The 22581-nt window shown below is 39.2% G+C and overlaps 1 protein-coding gene across 1 annotated transcript; it reads right to left on the reverse strand.

Annotated features, from left to right (window-relative positions):
- Positions 1-831: 831 nt before the first annotated feature.
- Positions 832-21233, reverse strand: nectin1a (nectin cell adhesion molecule 1a). The gene is made up of 10 exons (XM_086177269.1): positions 20995-21233; positions 11910-12022; positions 10335-10593; positions 9275-9392; positions 7778-7959; positions 7583-7700; positions 7149-7300; positions 6877-7009; positions 6584-6647; positions 832-5466 (listed from the first exon to the last, which is right to left on the reverse strand). Exons 1-10 carry the CDS (start codon positions 21044-21046, stop codon positions 5164-5166), a joined length of 1494 nt encoding a protein of 497 aa, XP_086033395.1. The 5' UTR covers positions 21047-21233; the 3' UTR covers positions 832-5163.
- Positions 21234-22581: the final 1348 nt, after the last annotated feature.

The following is a 22581-nucleotide window of genomic DNA, read 5'->3' on the forward strand; positions in this document are numbered from 1 at the left end:
TATTTACTTTTTTATACTTTTTATTTCCTTTTTTATATCCTTTAATACTTTTATAGTAAAAGGTATACCTTAGCATATAATTGCAAATTTAATTGGTGCAAAACTTAACTAAATTTGAAATTATTCAAAATGTTAGAATTCTCCAAACATGAGTGGAAGGTTATGGCAGTTTAGCCAATATCGGTGCATTTCTGCAGAACATCTTGCTTACCATGAGTTCTGATAAAGAGGCCGGTATGCAGAAGAAGCGAGGCCAGCCCTAGCAGTTGGGCCACCATGGTATCATGATGATGTTGAGTCCAACGATCTCTTTACACCTCGAAAATGTTGCAGAGACGACCGGAAGAAAAAACTGAAGGAAAACTTTCCCCATATGAGGTGCAGGTTTTGCTCAGATCCAAGGGTTTCTGAGAATGCAACCGCAGGCACTGACTTCATCAGACCGAGAGTACGATGGGATGGACTCAACTGATTTCCATTCAATAATTCATGTGTTTTTCCTTTCTCTCTGTTCCTCTTTCTCTCTCCAACAGGTTTAGAATGACACACTGACACTGGACTCATTCATTATGGAACGCAGATGCACAGGTGGGCTAACACACACACACACACACACACACACCTGCACGTTGAATCATTGTTGTCGTTCGCGGTTGTACATGGGCATTCCTTCAAAAAGGGCCTCATATTTCATCCAGCAAATGAGTACTTTTACCCCCCCATTTTGACCCTGGTATTAGAGAATGAAGGTGAATCATGCACATACAAATAGTCAATTGCAAGGATGTGCACATCATTGGAAATGAAGGATTACACAGGATTTATGTCTTGGATTTTCTTTGGCTTTTTTTTATTTATTTATTTATTTTTATCTTTTGCTACTGGGCAGTTTAAAAAAAAAAAAGCAGAATCCTGCATGCTGCCCGTGCAGCACAATGAAAATTGATTTGGCTGGTAAAAAGCACACACAAAAATGTATCAATTAGGATAAAACCACTTTACTCCCATTTGTAATCGTCTTTAGAGAATTACAACCAAGGTTTGGGATTTTAATTTCAGAGGTCATGTAAGGACCAGAGAGCAGAGTAACCACTGCTGATGAGATTTGGATTAAAATAGATTTAAATATCTGGCATCTTGCAGTCATGGTTGTGCTGGGACCTCTATGCTCTGCAGTCCTCCATCTGACGATGTCGCTTCCAATTTTGCACACACACACACACACACACACAGTACCTCGTCCACAGAGGAATTATTCTCGTGCTGTTTTTATGAGGACCCTCGCACCAGTGGAAAGTTCAGATCGTTATGAAAGGAAAGACAAGAGGGTGCGCCAGCAATTTAGTGGAACGATGAGGATGTAACGTGAGATCGATGTCATGAATGAATGTAGGGCGGTGATCGGTTTCCCTAACTCGGTGGAGACAATGGAAATTGAGAGAAGTCTGTCAATCAACACCAAACGGTTCAGTCATGAAATTCAAATAGAGAAAAAAAAAAAGAAAACACATCATGGATCCAAGTAATGACAGGTTGAAATCAGTGGATTGGAAAGCAGGGAAGGCGTTTTTCTCTTTGCCAAACCACTAAATGAAGTAAGAAAAATCCTCCATATTTTAATTGGCCCCGGCTCTTGATTTTCTCATGTGTCGTTCTACATCTGTGCCTTAAGTAGTGAAAATATGGAATTGCTTAAAGCAATTATTAGATAAGATAAAAAGGGAATATAACCCTTGAGATGTGACGTACAATTCCAAGCAACAAGATATGATGCAGTGAAACAGAATACAGTGAGATGCAGTGCGATGTTTTCGGTATAGCTTATGTAAAATCCTGCAGCTAATTTATGTGTCATAATCTGTTGCCAGCACTATCATAAATTGGAGATTTAAACTGTTCCTATGCAAAAAAAAAAAAAAAAAAGGAGGAATTAACCCCCGGGTGTTCAGGCCGATAGAGAGAGAACAATTGGTCTTTTGTTGTGTGACCTCCAATAGTCCCATCCCATAATGATATAAATGGATGCAACACAACAACTCGTGTTTCGCAACTTAATGGAGAGGTCAAAGGAGTAAAACCATTAAAAATATCGCTGACTAGAACAAATGTAGGGTGTGAGGACGATTCATGTGACAATTCAGCTTTTGGTACCATTTTAATGACACTGAAGCTAAAGTTAGCAATTCTTGTAAGTTCAAGTACAAATGATTGCACTCTTTATAAGCGAAGCCATGAACGAGCGGGTATCGTTTCCAACTCTTCCTGCTTTCCACGTGTTTTCGTTCTGTATGATCGCATCAGTACATGTGAACAGTTTCAATGATTTCAGTCAGAATCACAAAAAGGGCGGTTGTTACCGTTTGATTTTTTTCATAGTTCAATAAATTACAATTTGTAAAATCGCAGATAAAATCTAAAGTTGTTATGTTTTTTCCGGGAAAACGAGAGAAACTGTATTTTTATGACATGTCTGCCCCTTGGAAAATCCAATTTTCATGGGCAAAAAAAAAAAAAAAAAAGATATCCACACAATGGAAGCTGTCTGATTATTTCCGAAATCGACACAAAATAGGAACCAGAAGCTCAAACTCTTTCTCGAGGCAGGAGTCAGGCATTGATTGTGAAAGTGATGCAGACCATACAGGCTGGCAAAGGGAAGACTTCGCTAGAGAGATGGAAATATAAAAGGGATCTCGGGCACAATGATCGGGCAGCTAAAGCTTAGCGCTGAAGATTCAGGCCCAAAAGTCAATGAACATGTTGGATTTGTGGCTGCTAATTCACTCAAGGAGTTAGGGAATCCTTGTCGGGGATTTCACCAGCACACAAATGCAGCTTAGACAGAAGACGAGCGGAGACTGAAACTATAAATAATGCCAGAATCCAAGGCACGTGTATGGCTGTTCGCATGAAGCACGATTGTGGCACTGGATCGGGGCAATAAAACAAACAAACGATCGAACAAACAAACGAACAGCAGCTGAAACTCACATCCCATCTAAGACAGCTAAGTCAATCAAAGGTCTTTTCATGTAAAATCAATAACTGACTTTTCAACTGTGCTCAGCAACTTGAAAATCGATAATGAACAATTCCAATGAAGTTAACACGGCAATCCATCACAGTGCCAAAGTGCCATTTGACAGCATTTCCAGTATAGTTTTCTGGGAACACACAAGCTGCAACCATGGTTTCTCAGCGAATGATACCCCAAGTGCCACACCATGCAAAAACCTGAATTTATGCATTTATAGTTTTTTTTTTATTTTAGTGATAATGCTAAAAGCGAGGCAGGTCAATGTTGCTTGTTACTTATACTTGTGAGACTTCCTTGCAGAGACGGAGATGATATATAATAGCGTTAAGCTTCTTCCTCACGTCAAGAAACCTAATCCAGGGGTGGGCAAACTTTTTGGCTCAGGGGCCGCGCTGACTTTTAAAATTTGACAGACAGGCCGGGTCACCGCAAGATACGATACGTATAAAAAAAAAGAAAAAAATGCATTTGTTAACAGTACATATCAGACTCGTCTGACATTTGCTTTGAAAGTAAAGCCAGCTCGGTTTTGAAGGCTCTGACGTGTACTCGCATTTCACGCACAAACCGTTTTTTCCCTTGTGGTTTCACGTCAAGCTCATTCACTTGTGTCGATATGTCCACAGTGAACGCTAACTCCCAAAGCCGATCTGTGTCATTCAGCTCCGGATAATTCTAGAGTAGCTCCAAAAATGAAATAATCTCCTGTTTGAGCTCCCGCATTCATTGATCCAATCATTCACATCAAGTATGAATTCTGCACCAATCTTTAGTGGGCCGGATTAAAGGGACCAACGGGCCGGATGTGGCCCGCGGGCCGTAGTTTGCCCACCCCTGCTCTAATCTGACCGTCTGTCAGGGAAAAGTCTAAGACACACTTAAACTCCTTTAGTCCAAAGCTCCTGGACGTACGGACAGTAATGCCATTGTTGTTGCGATCGCTTGGTTATCGTCTTCTTGATTTCCCAACAGTTGTGGACAACTGAACTTTCACATTGTATGCTGCCCTCTGTTGGTTTAAGGCCCATATTCAATGCAATAAATGAACTATATAATAAGTGTAATCCATGCACCGCTGAAACGCTTCTATTGAAAAAGATGGAGGCCTTATCTGTAATATTGTATTAAGATCCCAAAAACAAATATCCCATGAAAAAAGTATGAACGTGCCATTTGCTAGCAGCAAAAGCAACCTTTTTTTTGGTGTTAGCCAATGTCTGTTTAAGAACAAACCAGCGTCACTTGGAATTTACAGAAAAGTCAAGCGATCCAGTTTTTATGCCACCATTGCTGAATACTTTTTAAACCGAGCTTAAACTGAGCTAAGCTTTATGATTTGCTCTTCAGTTAAAAGAGCCCTTTTGGTCAGTAAACAGTGGTTTCTTCATAGTCTACTTGTACACCGCCGATAAACGTTTACAAAATCCTTTTTATTTGCTAAAAAGTCCAAATTCATCCAACAGCCAGTGTCAATGAATACTAAAACGAAAAAAGGTACCACGAATAAAAACATCAAGTTTATAAATCCACAAAAAAAAGCGTTCAGTAGATAAAAATGTTTGTTTTTTTTCTGCTTCTCCTTACAAAGAAAAACTTTGATGATACAAAATACACACACAGTATAAGCATTACATCGGGAAAGAAGGTGGTGGTACGGTCTGCTGTTCCTCACCGCGGGAACTGATGGTGTTTATAATAATAGACAAATAGAAAGAGCATTTGACATAAAGCAGGAAGAATTGTGTGTTTTTTTTCCTATCCTTTTCAGTTCATGTTTTACAAAATTATACGTCAGGGGAATAAAGGGTTGGAGCCATACATGACAAAATGATAATCCTGCATCCAGTGGAAGGTTTTTCCTCAAAAATCACCACTTGAAATTTTAATCTGACCTCTAAAATAAAACCCCCTATTGGCATTTTTACTCATTCTTTAACAATCTTCTTTCCCCTTAGCGAAAAAATGTTGGGCAGAAAAGTCAAAATGTTTCAAAAATGGACATCATTTCATATCCATTATTCTTTCGATCTATCTAACATCCCGGGGTGAGACCCGTCTCCAGCCTCCTTGTGGAAATGTTCAGTTTTTATTTCAGATGACTGACGAGTCCACAGCAGCTTGTCACTTCAGACGTACTGCTCTTTGGGGAAAGTGTATGCTGCCATCCCGGGGGGAGGGGAAGACAGCCCTGGCACTGAGGGGTATTTAAAGATGGCCGTGGTGTGTGATGGAGGAGAGAAGCTGTTTTTCGACGTGGCGGTGGTGGTGCTGCTGGTGGCGGTCGTGGGTTGCGGGGAGTGGTAGGGGTGTTGAGGCAGAAACGAGATAGGAGGGGAGTACGGCTCCGGGTAGTCCTCCTTGTTACAGGCTAGTCTGTAGCTCACGTAGTCTGCTGTGTTGGGGAGTTCTTCATAAAATCTCGCGGAATGCTGCAAAGACATGGGAGACGTAAAAAAAAACTGCATGGATGCAGGGCTTTTGAACTTGACGCTTTGTTCCGGCGATCGGTGCCATCAAGGACATTAATGTCTCGTTAGCATTAGCATATCTCAAGGATACAATAAAGAAAAATTATATGTTCCCCAATTTTGGATGTACCAAAAAATGGACATTAATGTCTCGTTAGCATTAGCATATCTCAAGGATACAATAAAGGAAAATTATATGGTCCCCGAATGTGGATGTACCAAAAAATGTGATACCACAATGTTGACTTGTATGCCCAGTAAAAGCACAGTACATAAAAGGTAGAATACAGTGGATTGCCACTATGGTAGTGGTTCTTAACCTTGTTGGAGGTACTGAACCGCACCAGTTTCATACGCGCAACCCTTCTTTATTGGAAAAATAAAAAGATTTTTTCCAAATAAAGACATAGGTATGTGTTTTACTGGTGCGCAAAATGAACCGTGCGTTAAGGTCAGTGTATTCAGAGAAAAAAGAAAAAAGTAAAATATGATTTTCACACAAAAACAAAAACAGAATAATGAACACTCAATGCAAATCAGTGTGACTTCTGCTGTCGCCTTTGAGAGACCGGTTCAGAAAAGCACGGCTTCACCTTGGCGAGTGCAATTCTCGTGTAATTTTTGCAACAAAATCTGTTCCTTTTCTTCGTTTTTCTGTCCAGCATCCTCGAAAATTATTGCTCGCAAAGATATGTTGTAACAAACGATATGAAAATCTCCAGGGCTTTCCTAGCATGTATTGCATGTATCTTCACATGTATAATGTTAGGTTATGCATGGATCCATATTCTACATACTCGTCCGACCACTTTTGCTCGATATAATCAGTATGAAGGGATTAAAATATTAAGAAATCGCATGACGTGCCATCTCGAGTCACAAGTTGATTACTGAGCGTGATCACCTGCAGCCAATGATGGCAAAGTGGGCGTGTTATCGCAAATTATACGAGTCGGGTTTTTGACCTCCACCGAAACTCTTGAGACTGACTCGCCGAACCCCTGGGGTTCAATCGAACCCAGGTAAAGAACCACTGCAATATGTAGAACGCCAAGGAAAATAAACACAGGCAGTATACCTGGATGTCGTCTGCAGGCCTTTTTCTCACAGGCTGGGACATTTTTCCTGATGGAGAGTCATTTCTGGACGAAACAACAGAAATTAACAAAAATCTTTAATTTTTATTTCATTTTTAGAGTTTTAATTTTGAAAGCGAACACTCCACTGTCAGTCCTGACAATCAGGCAGGTGGTTTTCAGATTTAAGTTTTACTTGTACACGTTTATGGAAGTGAGTAAAAAATTAAGGTAGAACCTTTCTTGGGATCATTAATGGCAACATAAAATAGCAGAAAATGGGATGTTTACGTACGAGGAGTTGTCTTTTCGGCTTCTTATTTTCAACACCAAAACTGTGATAGTGATGCCCAGGAGCACTCCGGCAGCCAGTAATAGAGCCACTACGCTGATGACATCACTTGTAGCGATCTGCGGCAGTGGCTTTTCTGCAGAGAGAACACACAACTAGATTTAACACACACACACACACACACACACACAGAAACGTGCATCACTGATGAAAAAATGTAATGCAAATGACAATAATTGATTTATTAAACCTTTTTTTTTCTCACAGGTTCTTACCGAGAACGCTGACCTCCACAAAGCCCGATCTCGTCCCGATACTGTTGGTGGCGTCGCACACGTAAGTCCCCTGCAGGTCGTACGTGACAGGCCCTTTAAAGATGAGGACGTTGTCTCTGATTTCGGCACTACTGGGGATGGACCCGTTTATCCTGGAATAAGTCGCAGGACACAAACAATAAAAATAATTTGAAAAAAATAATCAATAAAACCAAATTTATAGGGAAAAATATGTTACGATTAGGGGAAATATATTGACATAAAGTGCATTTAGATTTTTCATTTTTATTAAAATGTAAATTCAATTAAATCAAAATGAAACGTTTCCCTTTTTCTGTGATTTTTTATTTTTTTAAATTATTATTGCTTTAACACACTAAAGACCACTCATCACTTTACTTGTTTTTTCCTTTCATCCAATATGTTGTACTCACAGCCTCCACTGGTACAGAGAGACGGCAGGGTTCGCATCGGCTTGGCAGCTCAGCTGGACGTTCTCTCTGTTCAGATACCAGTTTCCATCATATCCGTCCACCAAAACATCTGGCTCATCTGGTGCAAATAAGCACACGGGAACAATGCAAATAAAGCTCCTGCACACCCTCTTCAAGAGTGGACGGCTGACTTACACTGAATATCAAGGGTGACGCTGTCGGTGAAGACCTCATCGTTGTAGGACGTCACACAGGTGAGCGTCTCTTTGTGCGTCTCCCTGCTGGGCACCAAAACATAATCGCTCTGAACGGTGAAGGTCCCGTCCGAGTTTCTATACTCTCGCGTGGTTGCTTCACCCGGGACCCTCGACTCCCACCTGCGCACATGTGAGGGTTGTGGTGATATTACATGAATGTTTGTGGAAAGATAAGATAAGACAAGACAAGACAAGAAAAGATAGGATAGGATAGGATAGGATAGGATAGGATAGGATAGGATAGGATAGGATAGGATAGGATAAGACAGGATAAGATAGGATAAGATAGGATAAGGTAAGATAAGGTAAGATAAGATAAGATAAGATAAGATAAGATAAGATAAGATAAGATAAGATAAGATAAGATAAGATAGGATAGGATAGGATAGGATAGGATAGGATAGGATAGGATAGGATAGGATAGGATAAGGTCAGGTCAGGTCAGGTCAGGTCAGGTCAGGTCAGATAAGATAAGATAAGATAAGATAAGATAAGATAAGATAAGATAAGATAAGATAAGATAAGATAAGATAAGATAAGATAAGATAAGATAAGGTAAGGTGGGATGGGATAGGATAAGATAAGATAAGATAAGATAAGATAAGATAAGATAAGATAAGATAAGATAAGATAAGATAAGATATACTTTATTGATCTCCATAGGGGAAGTTCTTTGGTCACAGCAGCACAACAATGACAGTATCAATAAATATAAATAAAAGAGACAATATGCTAAATAAATATGTCAGAACGGGCATTCGAATTCAAATGATAGATGCACAGCAAAATGAAATGAGAATATGGGAGTGAATCCGTCTCAGGCTACAACTGAGTGCAAGAGGTTGTGTGCAATATCTGTGTTTGCACAGCTGTGGCTCAGCAAAGGTCACACAAGTACTACCAGTGTTTGTAGCATGTGACCGGTTTGGGGATGAGCATTGTTTAATGGCAGTGGAATCATCAAAGTATGAAAGATCCAGAATACATTGATTTAGGTCTTCTATTCATTTGTCGAAATACCGCTCAAGGGCTCATGACGCAAAAAATATTGTGGGTCTTTGTGCATTCACTCATTTTGTGTGTCTGGCAAACAGAAAAAGAACACTAAAGACATTTGCTGCGAACGTCCCACTTTATCTCTATTTCATCTATCTGGTCAGATAGAACATTTTCACTATTTATATCTTAGAAAGTCTTTCATTTTGATGAATTTAATTGTAAAACGAAGAAAAAGAAATATACAATGCACAATGGCTGTTGGCCATCACACAGGTCACTCCACTCACACAGTGGAGCAGTCAGTGGACTAAATGGAGAAAATGTAAATAAACTGCAGCACAATCGCTAACCTGGGCTAATGAATGAAGCCTGAATTCTGAAAACGTGGATAGCAGCAGGGTAACTGTTGGTTTTTCAAACTAGGTTGGAAACACACCTGATGGTACCAGGTGGTTTTCCATTGGCGGAGATGCAGGTGGCCACCGGGGTCTTCAGGTTGGACGCACGGGCCACCAACGTTGGCGTGGACAGACTCATCTGGGTCGTGGGACGAACTGAGTTCATGAAAACACAGAGAAGAGCTGTGAGTCGACGTCGTCCGAGAAACCGTTTTTATCCAGGATGAATTGATTTTGCGATTTCTCCGTCATATTGTATATCTGTTTTTAAATTCAATGTTTTACATCTGAGCATTTAGTTTCATTTGTGGTACCCATACAGAGATATTCAATATTTAGACTTTTGATTTAGCTCCCAAGTTATGAGAGATGAGATGAGATGAGAACAATTTTATTTATCCCGAAGGAAATTGTTGTGCCAGAGTTTCATGCAAAAACATAACAATAATAGATAATAGTAGGAAGGAGGGAGAATAAGAAATACAACAAAATATACAAAAAAAATAAATAAATATATATATATATATATATATATATATAAATTGTCAAGGTTAAGGCTATCAAGTCTATCAAGTGTTTTAAGGTCTTAATTACAAAGATTTGAAGATTCCCTGCGGCTGAGGGAAGAGGAATTAAAAAGGAATTAAAAGGAATAAAATTAAAAAGGAATTAAAAATAAAAAATTAAATTCAAACTTTGGCTAAACTATATCACATAAACCACATCATTATGATTTCACGGGGCATTTCAATTTTGAGTTAAATGTTACTCTTAAATCTGTATCGGTGTAGTTTGAACCGGGAAAAATTGGCACACTAAAGACCATCTTCAAGGAAAATTAGTTATTTCCTTGGTATTTCTCTGTTGTGAGACAAAAAGATACATTTTCCTGTCACCTGTTAGCTCAAGACCCTGCAAAAAGTAATCAAATATACATTCCATCAATGCAAGAGCAAAATTTCATTGAAATAAACAGAATAAAATGATTGCGTAGCGGACGTTTTAGCACACACTGCGAAAAAAGGTCATCTATCTTCTCGTTTCTTGTGACAGCGAACAAAATCCTCAAAGACGGGTCTTTGCAAACATCTTTCTTACCGTAGACCGTAAGGTTCACTGTGTTTTCTCGGTTCCCCGCGGGGAAGGTGGTGTATTCGCAGATGTACGTGGCCTCGTCAGAGAGCCTCAGCGAGGAGAAGGTGATGGTGGTGTCCTCCAGGGTCGGAGTTCGGCGCCTCACCGCCGCATTCTTGAAGGTGACACGATCCCTGTAGGGCGGCGCCACGGACACGCCGAGGGACGGATTGGCAATTGCCACGTTCTGTTTGGTGCCGTTTACCAGTTTCTGCCAGGTTACCTATAGAGGGGACGGGGACACGTCAGGTTCTGCAGTAGACTTCATTTATGTATCACATAAAAGTAAAATACCTTTCTGTTGGTGCGTTTTATATCCGCAGTAGATTATTGTGCTATGCTGGTTTGAATCCATTAACTCCTACTAGCCACTGTTCTATCATGAATGTTGATTTTTCCAAAGCAATTTTTTCTCCTATTGATTTGATGGCGCGCAGAGGACTTTACTTGGTTGATGCCGAGGCGCACGATTGCCCGCTAAATCATCTTTCATGGAAGATAGATTTCGTAAGTGATAATGGGGGATGAAAAGCCGCATCGGCTCCAAATCTTGTATCGACTCGAAGCCATAAAACGGGCTCTTTAATGGAAAATCGAATGCGATTATGGCTCGGAAATCGGTCAAGATACAGAGAGTCGGTCATTTCGGGAGCCGGCCCACTGATGAGTCTTTATGGATTACTGCGTGCCATTTTGCAAAATGAGTGTTGGCTTTCGAAATGTGATATAATAACCGTTAGTTTGGATGAAACTGAGGGGAAGGATTACAACACCACCTCTGAGAGCCAGTTCGTAAAGATAATACAATACAAAATAAATGAATGAACTCGGGATGTCAAAAGAAAATGTGTTATTTTTTAATTGTTAAAAATAAAAGTATGTTTTTCATCATAAGCACATTTACCTGCATTTATCAAGCCTGGTCAATGATATCAATTCATTCATTCATTTTTATACACTGCATTATCAATTTGATCACATCCTCGATTGTGACACAAGCTCTTAATTCACATTAAACATTAAGTTTAAGCACAGCAACTGCTGACATTAACTTAATCCACTTTCATAAATTAACAAGTAATTGAGTCACCAATTACTTTTAAATCCAATTTTCTTTTTACAAAAGCAGTATTCCTACAGTTCTATAATGATTGTTGTGGTACAGAGAGGAAGTTCCAACCAAAGCCTGAAGTCAAGCAATTGGATTTGATTTTATTTTTTATGACATAAATGAATAATAGAATTTTGGAATTTGCTTTGCTCACTGTGTGCAGATAACATGTCAGCCTCAGGATCTGTAAATGCACTTTGTACTGTAGCTAAAATTGCTAAAAGACTAGGGAGTAATAAAATAAGCACAGCTCTGTATTACTTGCTCTTATTGTTCTTCTCAGGTTACCAAGGAGACGGTAAGTGTTTACATAACTTAAAAACCCGGCAGAATTTCCCCGACGCAGGTCATTGTCTTTTATTCTACATGTTTAGCCTCCCCTGGCCATGTCGGTCAGGTGTGTTGTGATCGGCTGAATGGACGATTACCTGGGATATTTTGACGGGTGGAGAGCTGTTGATGAACCGACAGCGCAAATCCACTTTTGAGCCCACATAACCTGACTTCCCGTCATCCATATCCACAGATTGGCCATTGACTCCTGTAGAAACACAAGAACGAAGACATAATTGACTTTCCCCCTGGACATCAGGTGCGCACACACACACATACACACACACACACGATGGCATCAGACTAGCCTGTTCTAAGCTGTTCACAGTCAGCTGAGCAAGCAGAGCTTAGAAAGCTGTCAAAGGTTATACTTTTTAGCAGTTTGAGAGGTGAGCCAAAGTCAGGGTTGTGGATTACAGGGAGGTATAAATAAGCAAGATTTGTTTGGCTGCTGTTCCTACTGACTTACTGATCCCCTGCAACAAATCCAAAGCAAAACCCCTCCCAAGTGTATGCACAGTATATCGGGCACGTGCCTTCACTTAGACTCACCTGTCTGAGGCGGTAATGAACGGTATTCTAATTAAATATCAACTTCGGGAACAATAACGGTGCACGTGTTTTAAGCGTCTTTGTCTTGGCCTATATCTTTTTACAGATTTTACATAAATCCTCTTAAAACTGTTCATTTGGAATCAACTGTTCAGCTTAGGTGGTTGTAAAATATGCACAAAACTTTAATGCTTCGATATTTTCAGGAAATATATATATATATACACAAAGGTTATATGTATACATAACTATGTGTGTGTATGCAGTATGTTTAAATGTTATGTCTGATATTTAGAGATGGTACATTTACTGGTAATACTCATATATAAGCACAAAAACTACAATCAGACTGTTTTAATGCTGTTTTCCAGGGAATTTTATGAATTAAGCAATGATCCAGCTTGATGGAGAAGGAGAAAGACTGCTTCTCAACAATGATCAATCTTATAAATACATAAAAACCGGGCAAGTTCTTTTCCGGGACACATTTTAGACAGTAAATAATCACAATATGTACAGTAAATCTATTAACATCTATTACCATGGATGGAACCGAACTGCCTGCCAGCCAGACGCTAAAAAGATAAAGTATCCCAACTTGGGCTGTGTAAAAGTAGCCTGGGGTTTTATCCATGTTTCCAATAATGTAATAAGTAAAAAAAATAAAGAGGGCAACAGTTCATCAGCCGTGTCGGATAGTTCCATGTTATTAATGGATGCGTATTGATCGCTCCATCCGAGTATGTGGGCGTTGGCGGAGTCAGCCCGTTAAGAGGTACTTGCGTGAAAACACAAGCATAAAGTACATTATCTGCTTCTTGCAGAGAAAATGTTCCAACAGATGAATAAAATGTCAGCATGTAATCTTTTCTGTTAAAGCTGTGTGGGAAGAAATTAGATTCAAACGCAAACTTTTCTGCAAAGAAACAGCAACAAAACAGAATAATGACTTGACAATTGGTACATTAGGGGGTTAGTTCTTAGATACCATGAATCCATATTTCTCATTTAATTACCGTTTCATTAAAAGGGAACTTTTACATGTGTTTGCTTTTTTCCCTGTGATGATTTTTATCCGTAATCACGATGCAGATTCTAGTAAGCGTCCCCGTTCTCGTTCGCTGAACTCCTTAATCTGCAAAAATGTAACGGTTGGAGGATTCATCTTTGATTCTCCAGTTTTGGGACATGATTGACAAGACATCACTCGACTCGTGCACGGCTTACATTTTCTGGGAGGAAGGGTCCGGGCGCAAAGTTCTAGAAAACTGATTGAATGGAGATTGAAAGGGGGAACGAGTCAAACGCCGAGGAAAGCAGATTAATTATTGACCCATATTTACTTTGCTAAATTATTTCCCAAACACATGCATTTATGAATCACTCTGGACTTCTGCTCTGATGTCCCTTTAGTTTGGTTGCTTTATTTACTTTATGCTTTATTCCTAAAGAATTCTTAAAAATATCTTTTTGTCTTGAGGCCCCCTTTAATTCACGGTACTCTTGATACTGATTTTCATTCATTTTTGTCATCTTGAGCACTTTTTAAGTTCTGTATTGTTTTGTATTACTGTGTGTATATATGTATATATATATATTGATCTTACATTTGTAACTTCCTGTTTTACTTTCGATGGTTTGAAATTCATCTCTCTTTGGTTTCCTGATTATTTTGGTCGTCTGACCTGCTTTGACACATTGTGACGCTATCGATGTAACACATAATCAGACCGTAAGCTGATTAATCTGAGTCATGGAGACGATAAATACTGCGTGTTAAATAACACACTGTTTCGGCGACTTTTTACTAGCAGCCCTTCAAGTCTTATGCAGTGGCTGAGATTTTTGAAAAAAAAAAAAAAAAAAAAAAATTCTTTGTTCTAAATCAAGCATGAAATATTGTATGTAATAATTTCAATGACAAAACAAATCTGCAGATATGACGATCATTTCCCTGGTTTTCCTCTGACCACTTGAAAAGATCTCATAAAAAAAAAAAATCAAACTCTGTTTTAAATCTAAATAGTAACTGGTTTTTGAAGTTGTTTTTTCCGTGAAAATGAACAGCGTGTTACTTCCCAACCGAACTCCAATCGCACGAGAGCGAAAGACGGAAACACAAAGCCACAAAATTCAATTATGACGATCAGAGTGCGTATTTGGCGTCCAGTTGTCTTCTTTTAACATAGATTTGCTGTAAAAGCATTTTTAATATTCACCGGTAACTAGGGGAGACTAAACGGCTCGGACAGCTGAGGACACATCTGCACCGGCATCCATCAGCCAAATACGATGTGATTGTTTTTTTGGAATAATGAGTTAAAATATCATGTATCAGGGGGTTATGATGCCTCACCTGCCCTCTTTACACGTCGCGTCTGTACATGCGGGTCAGGAGGCCAGTGGAAATAGATCAGGAGCTTTGGAGTATTAAAAATGCATCAATATCGCAAAGCTAATGGCTCACATGGCGCTCTACATTTGCACAATTCTAATTCACAAAAGTTAATATCATGAAGGGAATCCCCCCCCACCCCCGACACCCCCGACCATCTCATATTGAAACCAATCAAATTCCACGTACAGGACACGCTCCATGTCCCTGCAAAAGATTTATCTCGGTGCTTCAGATGGTGAAATGTCAAGTGCACTCTTTGCACAACTCAGAATAGCTCTTTGTGTTCATGTCGGTCGACTTCCTGCCATTTAATCAGAGTGTAGAAGCTTTAGTATCATTGCATTTTCACAGAATTGTATGTCAGTTAAAAAAAAAAAAAGGAGACTGATTTTCAGTGTTAAATGCCCAGATTTGGATCTCTGCGCGCACACACACACACACACACACACACACACACACACACACACTGACACCCAAGTGTTTTTTTCTATTCATTTGTTTATTTTCTATACCGCTTATATACCCTATATCCTGGACGAGAGGCAGAGTGAACCCCGGCCACCCATCAACTCGCTGCATTAAAAAAGGTTAAAATCAAATAACCTACTTTGTCATTCACATCATGTTGAAAGAAAATTATTATCCATGGCATGGAAAATGTTGGGAAATGGTGCTTGGCGTCACTACAACCAACACAGACCGCGAACAATAAACAATCAGAACCAAATGACATTAAGAGACGAATGCTAGCTTCTAATTGTGAGCCAAAATATAACTGGATAGACGCACCTAGGAAAACACAAAGAGGACAAAGTCTGAAAAGATAATTGAGCTGAATGGTTGTGGGAGAGGAGGAGGAGCAATCGAATTGCGTCGGAGTACGAATTGATTCAGGACATATCAGAATAATAACTGGCAATTTTGAAAACCATAAATATGTGTAACTTGTGCCTGTTCAGCAACGGAGGGGAGGGACTTCTGACACAAACTCTGTAGCTTTGAAAGCGAATGGAAAAAAAGAAATATGCGAAGAGGTCAAAGCCTCTGCTCGGCTTGTCGTATAAAGAGCAACTTTTATTCTTAGCCGCATTTTAAAAAAAATGGGTGTGTTAAGAAAAATAGCGGGTTCCCGCATCGTTGGTTCGAAAGCCTTTTCACACACGCACTAAAAGTCCCCCGTCCCCCCCGCTGAGCTCTTTTGCTGAGCTGATTAGAGGTTTTAGGTGCAAGTAGAGCCATAGCGTCGGCCTATACCATTATCTGTCGCACTTTCTTCCTCTCTCAGCACACACAAATGCACACAAGCACAAATCATACTCTCATTCAGACCACACACACACGTCATATATGCCCCACTTCTCACCCTGTGCCACCTTCCTCTCCTCCTGCTGCGTCCATTCACAGTCTTCTATTGTTTAAAGTATGGGAAATGACCTCAGCAGTCTATGACAATCATCTAAAAACAGCTACTCCATGGGAACGTCACTAAACAATGGGTAATATTGTTTCACGCTCAGAGCAAGCATGAACACCGGCTACTCTCCGTGTGATATCTTTAGTGAATATCCTCCGACACTTAACAGAATATGATTGTCCTCAGCTTCAAAAAGCCGCAGGTGTTATTAGATGCGCCATTTTAATCGCAATGACAGGTATTAAAAAAAGAGAAACGATGGAAAGCCATGTCAATTAAATTTGCCTCCGGGAAGAACCATTATTATGGTCACATGATACACACTCGCCTAAAGGAGAAGCCGTTGTAAAATAGTCACTTTTTATTTTTCTTTAGCTTTACAACTCATTGAACTGTCCGGATATCATTTGATCTGGTTAGTATTCGGAAAGTTTAAAAGAAAAAAAGAAAGCTTGCATTTTAAATTTCATTATCCTCAGTCAGGTCAGCCAAAGACTAAACCAGGAGAAGGCAATCTTTCCAACAAAGCGGTTTCTCATCGGTCAAAACGCTAGACGGTTCTCGCGGCGGCATCGAGCGAGGAGTGCTTGAAAGCGCTGTGGAAGCGTAACAACAGCTGTGGCTTCTTCAGACGCATTAATTGCTATATTGAGTAACTGGAATGAACTGTGCGTCCTGACAATCATAAAGGTCGAAAACTCTATTATTGTTACCGATGGTCTTTTTTGGACACGAAGAAGGAGACGATTGACGTTTCTGCGTCTCTGGTATTCGGTGGAACAAAACTGGATTTGAGTATCTCGTGTGGCGTCTCTGTCAGGTTTGTTTTCCGATCACCTTTCCAGGCTTAGAAAACATCTCAATAGTAAGCAATTTCTGATGCACCGAAAACAGGCTACGCTCCCACTTGGGGAGAAAAATGAACATTCAAGTAACTATTTATAGAACTTGTTTTTTTGGTTGTTTGGTTTTTTTTTTTCCAAAAAAACACGGTTTACAGCTTAACATGAACAGTGACCCTCTCAGCATGGCGCCCAAAAGTCCCCAACACATGATGTACACTCTCAGTCTCATATTTGGACCAGACTGCAGATGAGTTTTAAATCCGTGCAACACTGAACAGCTTTCATGGAAATAAATGGGGCCGAGCCTTCGACGCCGTGTTGGATTCTGCAAAAAGATGTCATGCAAATCTGTTTAGGTGCGTTGGGTTACATGTTTGTCTAGGGTCAAATAAATTGATTTATTATGGCTGCAAGCATGTTGGTGAAAACGTCTCATCCTCTCAATTTCTAAAATAAGAATATGGAAAAACCCGAGAGACCATCTGCACCTTGTTGTGTCCTTGGAATAGTGACCTAAATTGTGCAATGCTACACTAATGATGAATGGGATATTTGAGGGAAACAACTGAAAAATGCCAGGAAGGGAAAATATTAATGCCAGTGTAAATTTTATTTATGTATTGTTATTTAAAAGAGCAGGAAACATTCAATGAAATTCAGAATTAAGGTGTGGATAGACATGTTAAGTGGGTTACCGAGGTACGTCCGCTACCCACTAACCCTCTGAGAGAAGAGCTGAATGAAACACACATTCAGATTTAAACAGGAGAATCTATGTGTGAAAATTAAAGATACAGGGTTTTAGAATACACCTGACTGAAATTAAGACTTTTGATTAGAAAGCAGAGACTTTACGGTATTAAACAGGCCATCACACTGATCCCAGCATGACTTCTGTAGGTTTAAATTGCAAAAGTAAAATAATTTATATCAGAGTCTATGTTGGTTCCGGTGATAAAAAAGTCTCCTTATTTAACGGTACACTGTTTGACCATTTCCATTTATCCTTCTGCCTCCTTCACGCAGGAAAAAAAAAAATTGAACTGTGGCACCAGATGAGAAAATGAAAAAACCCAGAGCAGGAAAAAGAAGAGAGCGGAGATTAACTGTTTAATCTTTAGACCATCAAATCTGCGATTGATCGGGGATTACGTGTGCGTCTCTGGCCTTGTAATTTATTGTAGAGAAACCTGTCGCTGAGTGGAAAACATCTGACACCCAGAAAAACATGCAGAAAAACAAACACGACTCGATGTGAGGCTTAACTCTGGCCGGGGTTTACTAGAATAAGACTCACCTTGGTTGCGATTCACCTATAGTATCCCCATGGTTCACCTTTACGTGCACTAAACACCAGCTGGGAAACCATGTCGGCCCAATAATCAGTTATAAACTGTAATCAATACAGGGATTAAACCTCGACACATTTAATCGCGCAACTGTTACATCGACAAAACAAGAGCTGTTTTTAAATTGTAATTATTCAACTATATACAGGACTTTCTCAGAAAATTTGAATGTTGTGATAAAGTTCTTTGTCGTCTGTGATGCAATTAAAAAACAAAAATTACTTTTTCATGATATTATTTTGAGATAGGATTTTTGAGTTTTCTAAAGATGTAAGCCATAATCAGTAATATTAAAATAATAATAAATAATAAATAATAAATAATAAATAATAAATAATAAATAATAAATAATAAATAATAAATAATAAATAATAAATAATACATAATAGAAGGCTCGCAATACTTCAGTTGATTTGTAATGAATCTAGAATGTGTGACAATTTGTTTTTTGTAATTGCATTACAGAAGATAAAGAACTTTATCACAGGCCTGTATATGTATATATATATATATATATATATATAAAATTCATAATGATGTATATATTTTCTATTTTACAGAGATAATATCAATATAACCGAAGGAATTATATCTCCTGAGCTGAATGAATCATAAAACAGAATTGTGTAAACGTTGAATCGCCGCGTTATTCAAGATAATATTTGGATAAAAACATCGCCATACCATCGCCAAACATATAGATTTTTACAAGGCCAAAGCAGAATTGTAGCTTTCCTGGCGATGGAAATTTTTTTTTTTTTTTTTTTTTTTTTACATCACTTGCCAAATTATCTGCAGGCACGCCACCATTTTTTAAATACGTGAGATGCTTCCGCTTGCTTTTGTTTCATTTACTCTACAATCAATTGTAATCCCTTATCGTTTGTGATCGGGGGATGTGAGCACAAGCACGTGTGTGTTTGCATGGTTGTGTAATCTCTTGGATGACAGGAGCAGGAAGTGTGCACTTGGCTGGTGTTCAACAGGCGGCTCACAGGATTATGATGACCGTTGCAACCTCGCAGATCTGTGCTCATGGACGTAAGAAGAGAGTGAACTTGGGGAAAAAGGTGGAGATGGAGGGAACTGCGGTAGCAAAGTCTAGAAAGATAATACAGAAAGAAATCCAGACAGGCCACCGCGAAAAAGGGGGGTTGTGTAAAAGAGATCAACGAAAGAGGAGTAGGCCAGAAGGGCTGTGCTTGTGCTGGATTATATCGGAGGGGTAGCGTCTGTGTGATCCAGCTGTGCTGCGGACAGATTAGGCTAAAATTCATGAGGCTGTCTGTTGTTTTTTTTTAGTCCTTTTTGGCTTTTTAACTCTCCAGCGGGGGCTCATAAACTTTTACATATCAGGGAAAAATTTGTGATCGTATGTAAGCGGAAAGACTTTTGGAAATGCATCGGTTTGTAGGAATCGCAGCAGCAGTGGCCAGTAGAGGATGGGATTTGGCAGCGATCGTGTTGTTACACCCTTCCTGCTCCCTGTGCAGCTCTAATCCACTGCTCTGTCCTTCAACATGACAATCCTACACACATGGCGTGGCCTCACGGCCGCACATACACACATATGTGCACGGGCAAATTACTGCTCGACTGTCAAAGAGGGGTTTATCACTGGCCGAGTGAAAAAAGCAATCACAGCAGATGTCAGGGAAGCGCCAAGCATCCATATGTTGCAACAATTGCTTCTGTCATTACATTAACATGTGCGTACACACACACACACACACACACACACATCCCCTGTCACTGCTCAAGCAGCACTGCACCTGTTACACATGTTTCAATGAGAAAAGACACCAAAAGATGTGGAAATTAACCAAACTCGATGAACACGTTTGACCAGTGGTGTCGGAAATGAGCCAATGATTAGTATACTTAAAATTCATTTAAATACAAATGTTCCAGTTCAAGCACGCACAAAGGAAAACATATAGATTCCCACACTATCTGTGTCACCAAAAAAAAAAGAGTGATTAACTTTGCACAATATTGTATGCACAGGATGCACACAATGGTGTCGAACACCTTCTTTAAAACAGAAAAATTAAATGAAAACATAAAGGTTTCCAAATTGTCTGCTTCACCAAAATAAGGGAAGCAAAAACAGTGATAAACTTTGCGCAATATTAAAATCTTGTATAAACAGGATCCACACAAAGGTGGTGAAAACCTTCTTCAAAAACATAAAGGTTCCCAAACCATCTTCATCACTGGAAAAAAAAAACAAACAAGCAAAAACGGTGGTAAACTTTGCGTTATATTAAAATATTATACGCACGCAAAGGTGGTAAAAACCTTCTTTGAATGAGTCCATATGAATCACAAATAAATGTGTGACTGCTCTCTGTTACATGGGCTCCATCATACATGTAAATGCATAAACTTGCCATTCATTTTCATTATCAATAAACTTATTATTAATGTGAAAAGGTGGATATATCTAATTAACAGGTCACATGCAAACCCCTCGATTATATTTGAAATGTGGTTAGAAAATGCTAGAAAACACACTTTCTTCATTCTCCTTTAAGGTCCGTTTACCGGAATGGACTTGATTCAGGCTGGATTTCCCCCCGCACGGGTGATGTGCGTGTCTGGGGGCTGCGGGGTTCCTACCTGGGATGACACAGTGAATTATCAGGAGTAGCCAGAGTCCAGTGAGATCCATGCCCAGGTCAGCGCTGCCAGCTTCCCGTTGTGATTGAAACCCTGCGGGAACTTGTTTCCTCCTCCCGGACTGTGCAGCCTGTGCACGCCGTGCGGCTCCGGACCGCCTCCCGCACGCCGCCAGTCACAGAGAGCCTCTCCCCCGCACCCGACTCCGCTCCGCCCGGCGCGCAGGGAAGATGCGACGGTCTGGTGCGGCCGGGGATAAAGCAGATTATGGGCAGATTATTTCCGAGATAGTCTATCCCCCCCACCCCCCACCCCCGCACCTCCCCGCAACCCTCCCACCCTCCTAACCCTCTCTATGACTATGCGGGCTGAGCTGCGTGGCGGTGCGGTTTAAGCACAGGACAGCTCAGAACCAGAATCAGAATTAGGAAAAAAAAATTATTTGTCCCCTTGAGGCATTTGTAGGGCACAAATTGTGAACATCAAAGAATAAAATGTAAATAATTAGAAATAAGATTATTTATACGTATATATTACTGTGCTATATTACTGTACAGAATAGTGCAAATTTTAAGTGAGCTCGCTCTGCATTTATATAATAGCTATATCATGAGTGTAATTAAACTTGGCAGGAATAAAAAGAATAAAATGTCAAAAAATATATAAATATAAATGAAATTTAAGAAAATTAAATAATATATATAATGACTGTACAGAATTGTGCAAATTGTAAGTAAGCTCGCTCTGCATTTATATAATAACTATATCATGAGTGGCATTACACTCGGCAGGGATAAAAAGGATAAAATGTCAAAAAATAAATAAATAAAAATGAAATTTTAAAAAACAAAATAAAATAATATCTATATTATGACTGTACAGAATTGTGCGACTTGTAAGTAAGCTCGCTCTGCATTTATATAATAACTATATCATGAGTGCCATTACACTCGGCAGGGATAAAAAGGATAAAATGTCAAAAAATAAATAAATAAAAATGAAATTTTAAAAACCAAATTAAAATAATATCTATATTATGACTGTACAGAATTGTGCAACTTGTAAGTAAGCTCGCTCTGCATTTATATAATAACTATATCATGTGTGGGATTACACTTGGCAGGGATAAAAAGAATAAAATGTCAAAAAATAAATAAATAAAAATAATATTTAAAAAAATAAAAATAAAATAAATATACATATAATTACTGTACAGAATGGTGCAAATTGCAAGTTCGATCGCTATGCATTTATATAAGTATACCATGGTTGGCATTACACTCGGCGGGGATAAAAAGAAAGAATAAAATGTAAAAATAAATAAATAAAGATAAAATAAAATGTAAAAAAAAAATACAATTGAAAATACAGTAAAATTATATATATATATATATATATATATACATATATATAAATTACTATACAGGATTGTGCGAATTTTAAGTAAGTTCGCTCTGCATTTATATAACAAATATATCACGAGCGGCATTACACTCAGCAGAGGGACTAGTTAGGTGGTAAGGGGCTGAAATTGTTATACATACAAACTGGTGGATCTGAGGGACGATCAACAGGTACCTGAATATT

This window comes from Fistularia commersonii, chromosome 29 (assembly GCF_037954325.1).
Source record: "Fistularia commersonii isolate RoL2024-O1a breed Wild chromosome 29, RoL_Fcom_v1.0, whole genome shotgun sequence".
NCBI classification, from domain to species: domain Eukaryota; kingdom Metazoa; phylum Chordata; class Actinopteri; order Syngnathiformes; family Fistulariidae; genus Fistularia; species Fistularia commersonii.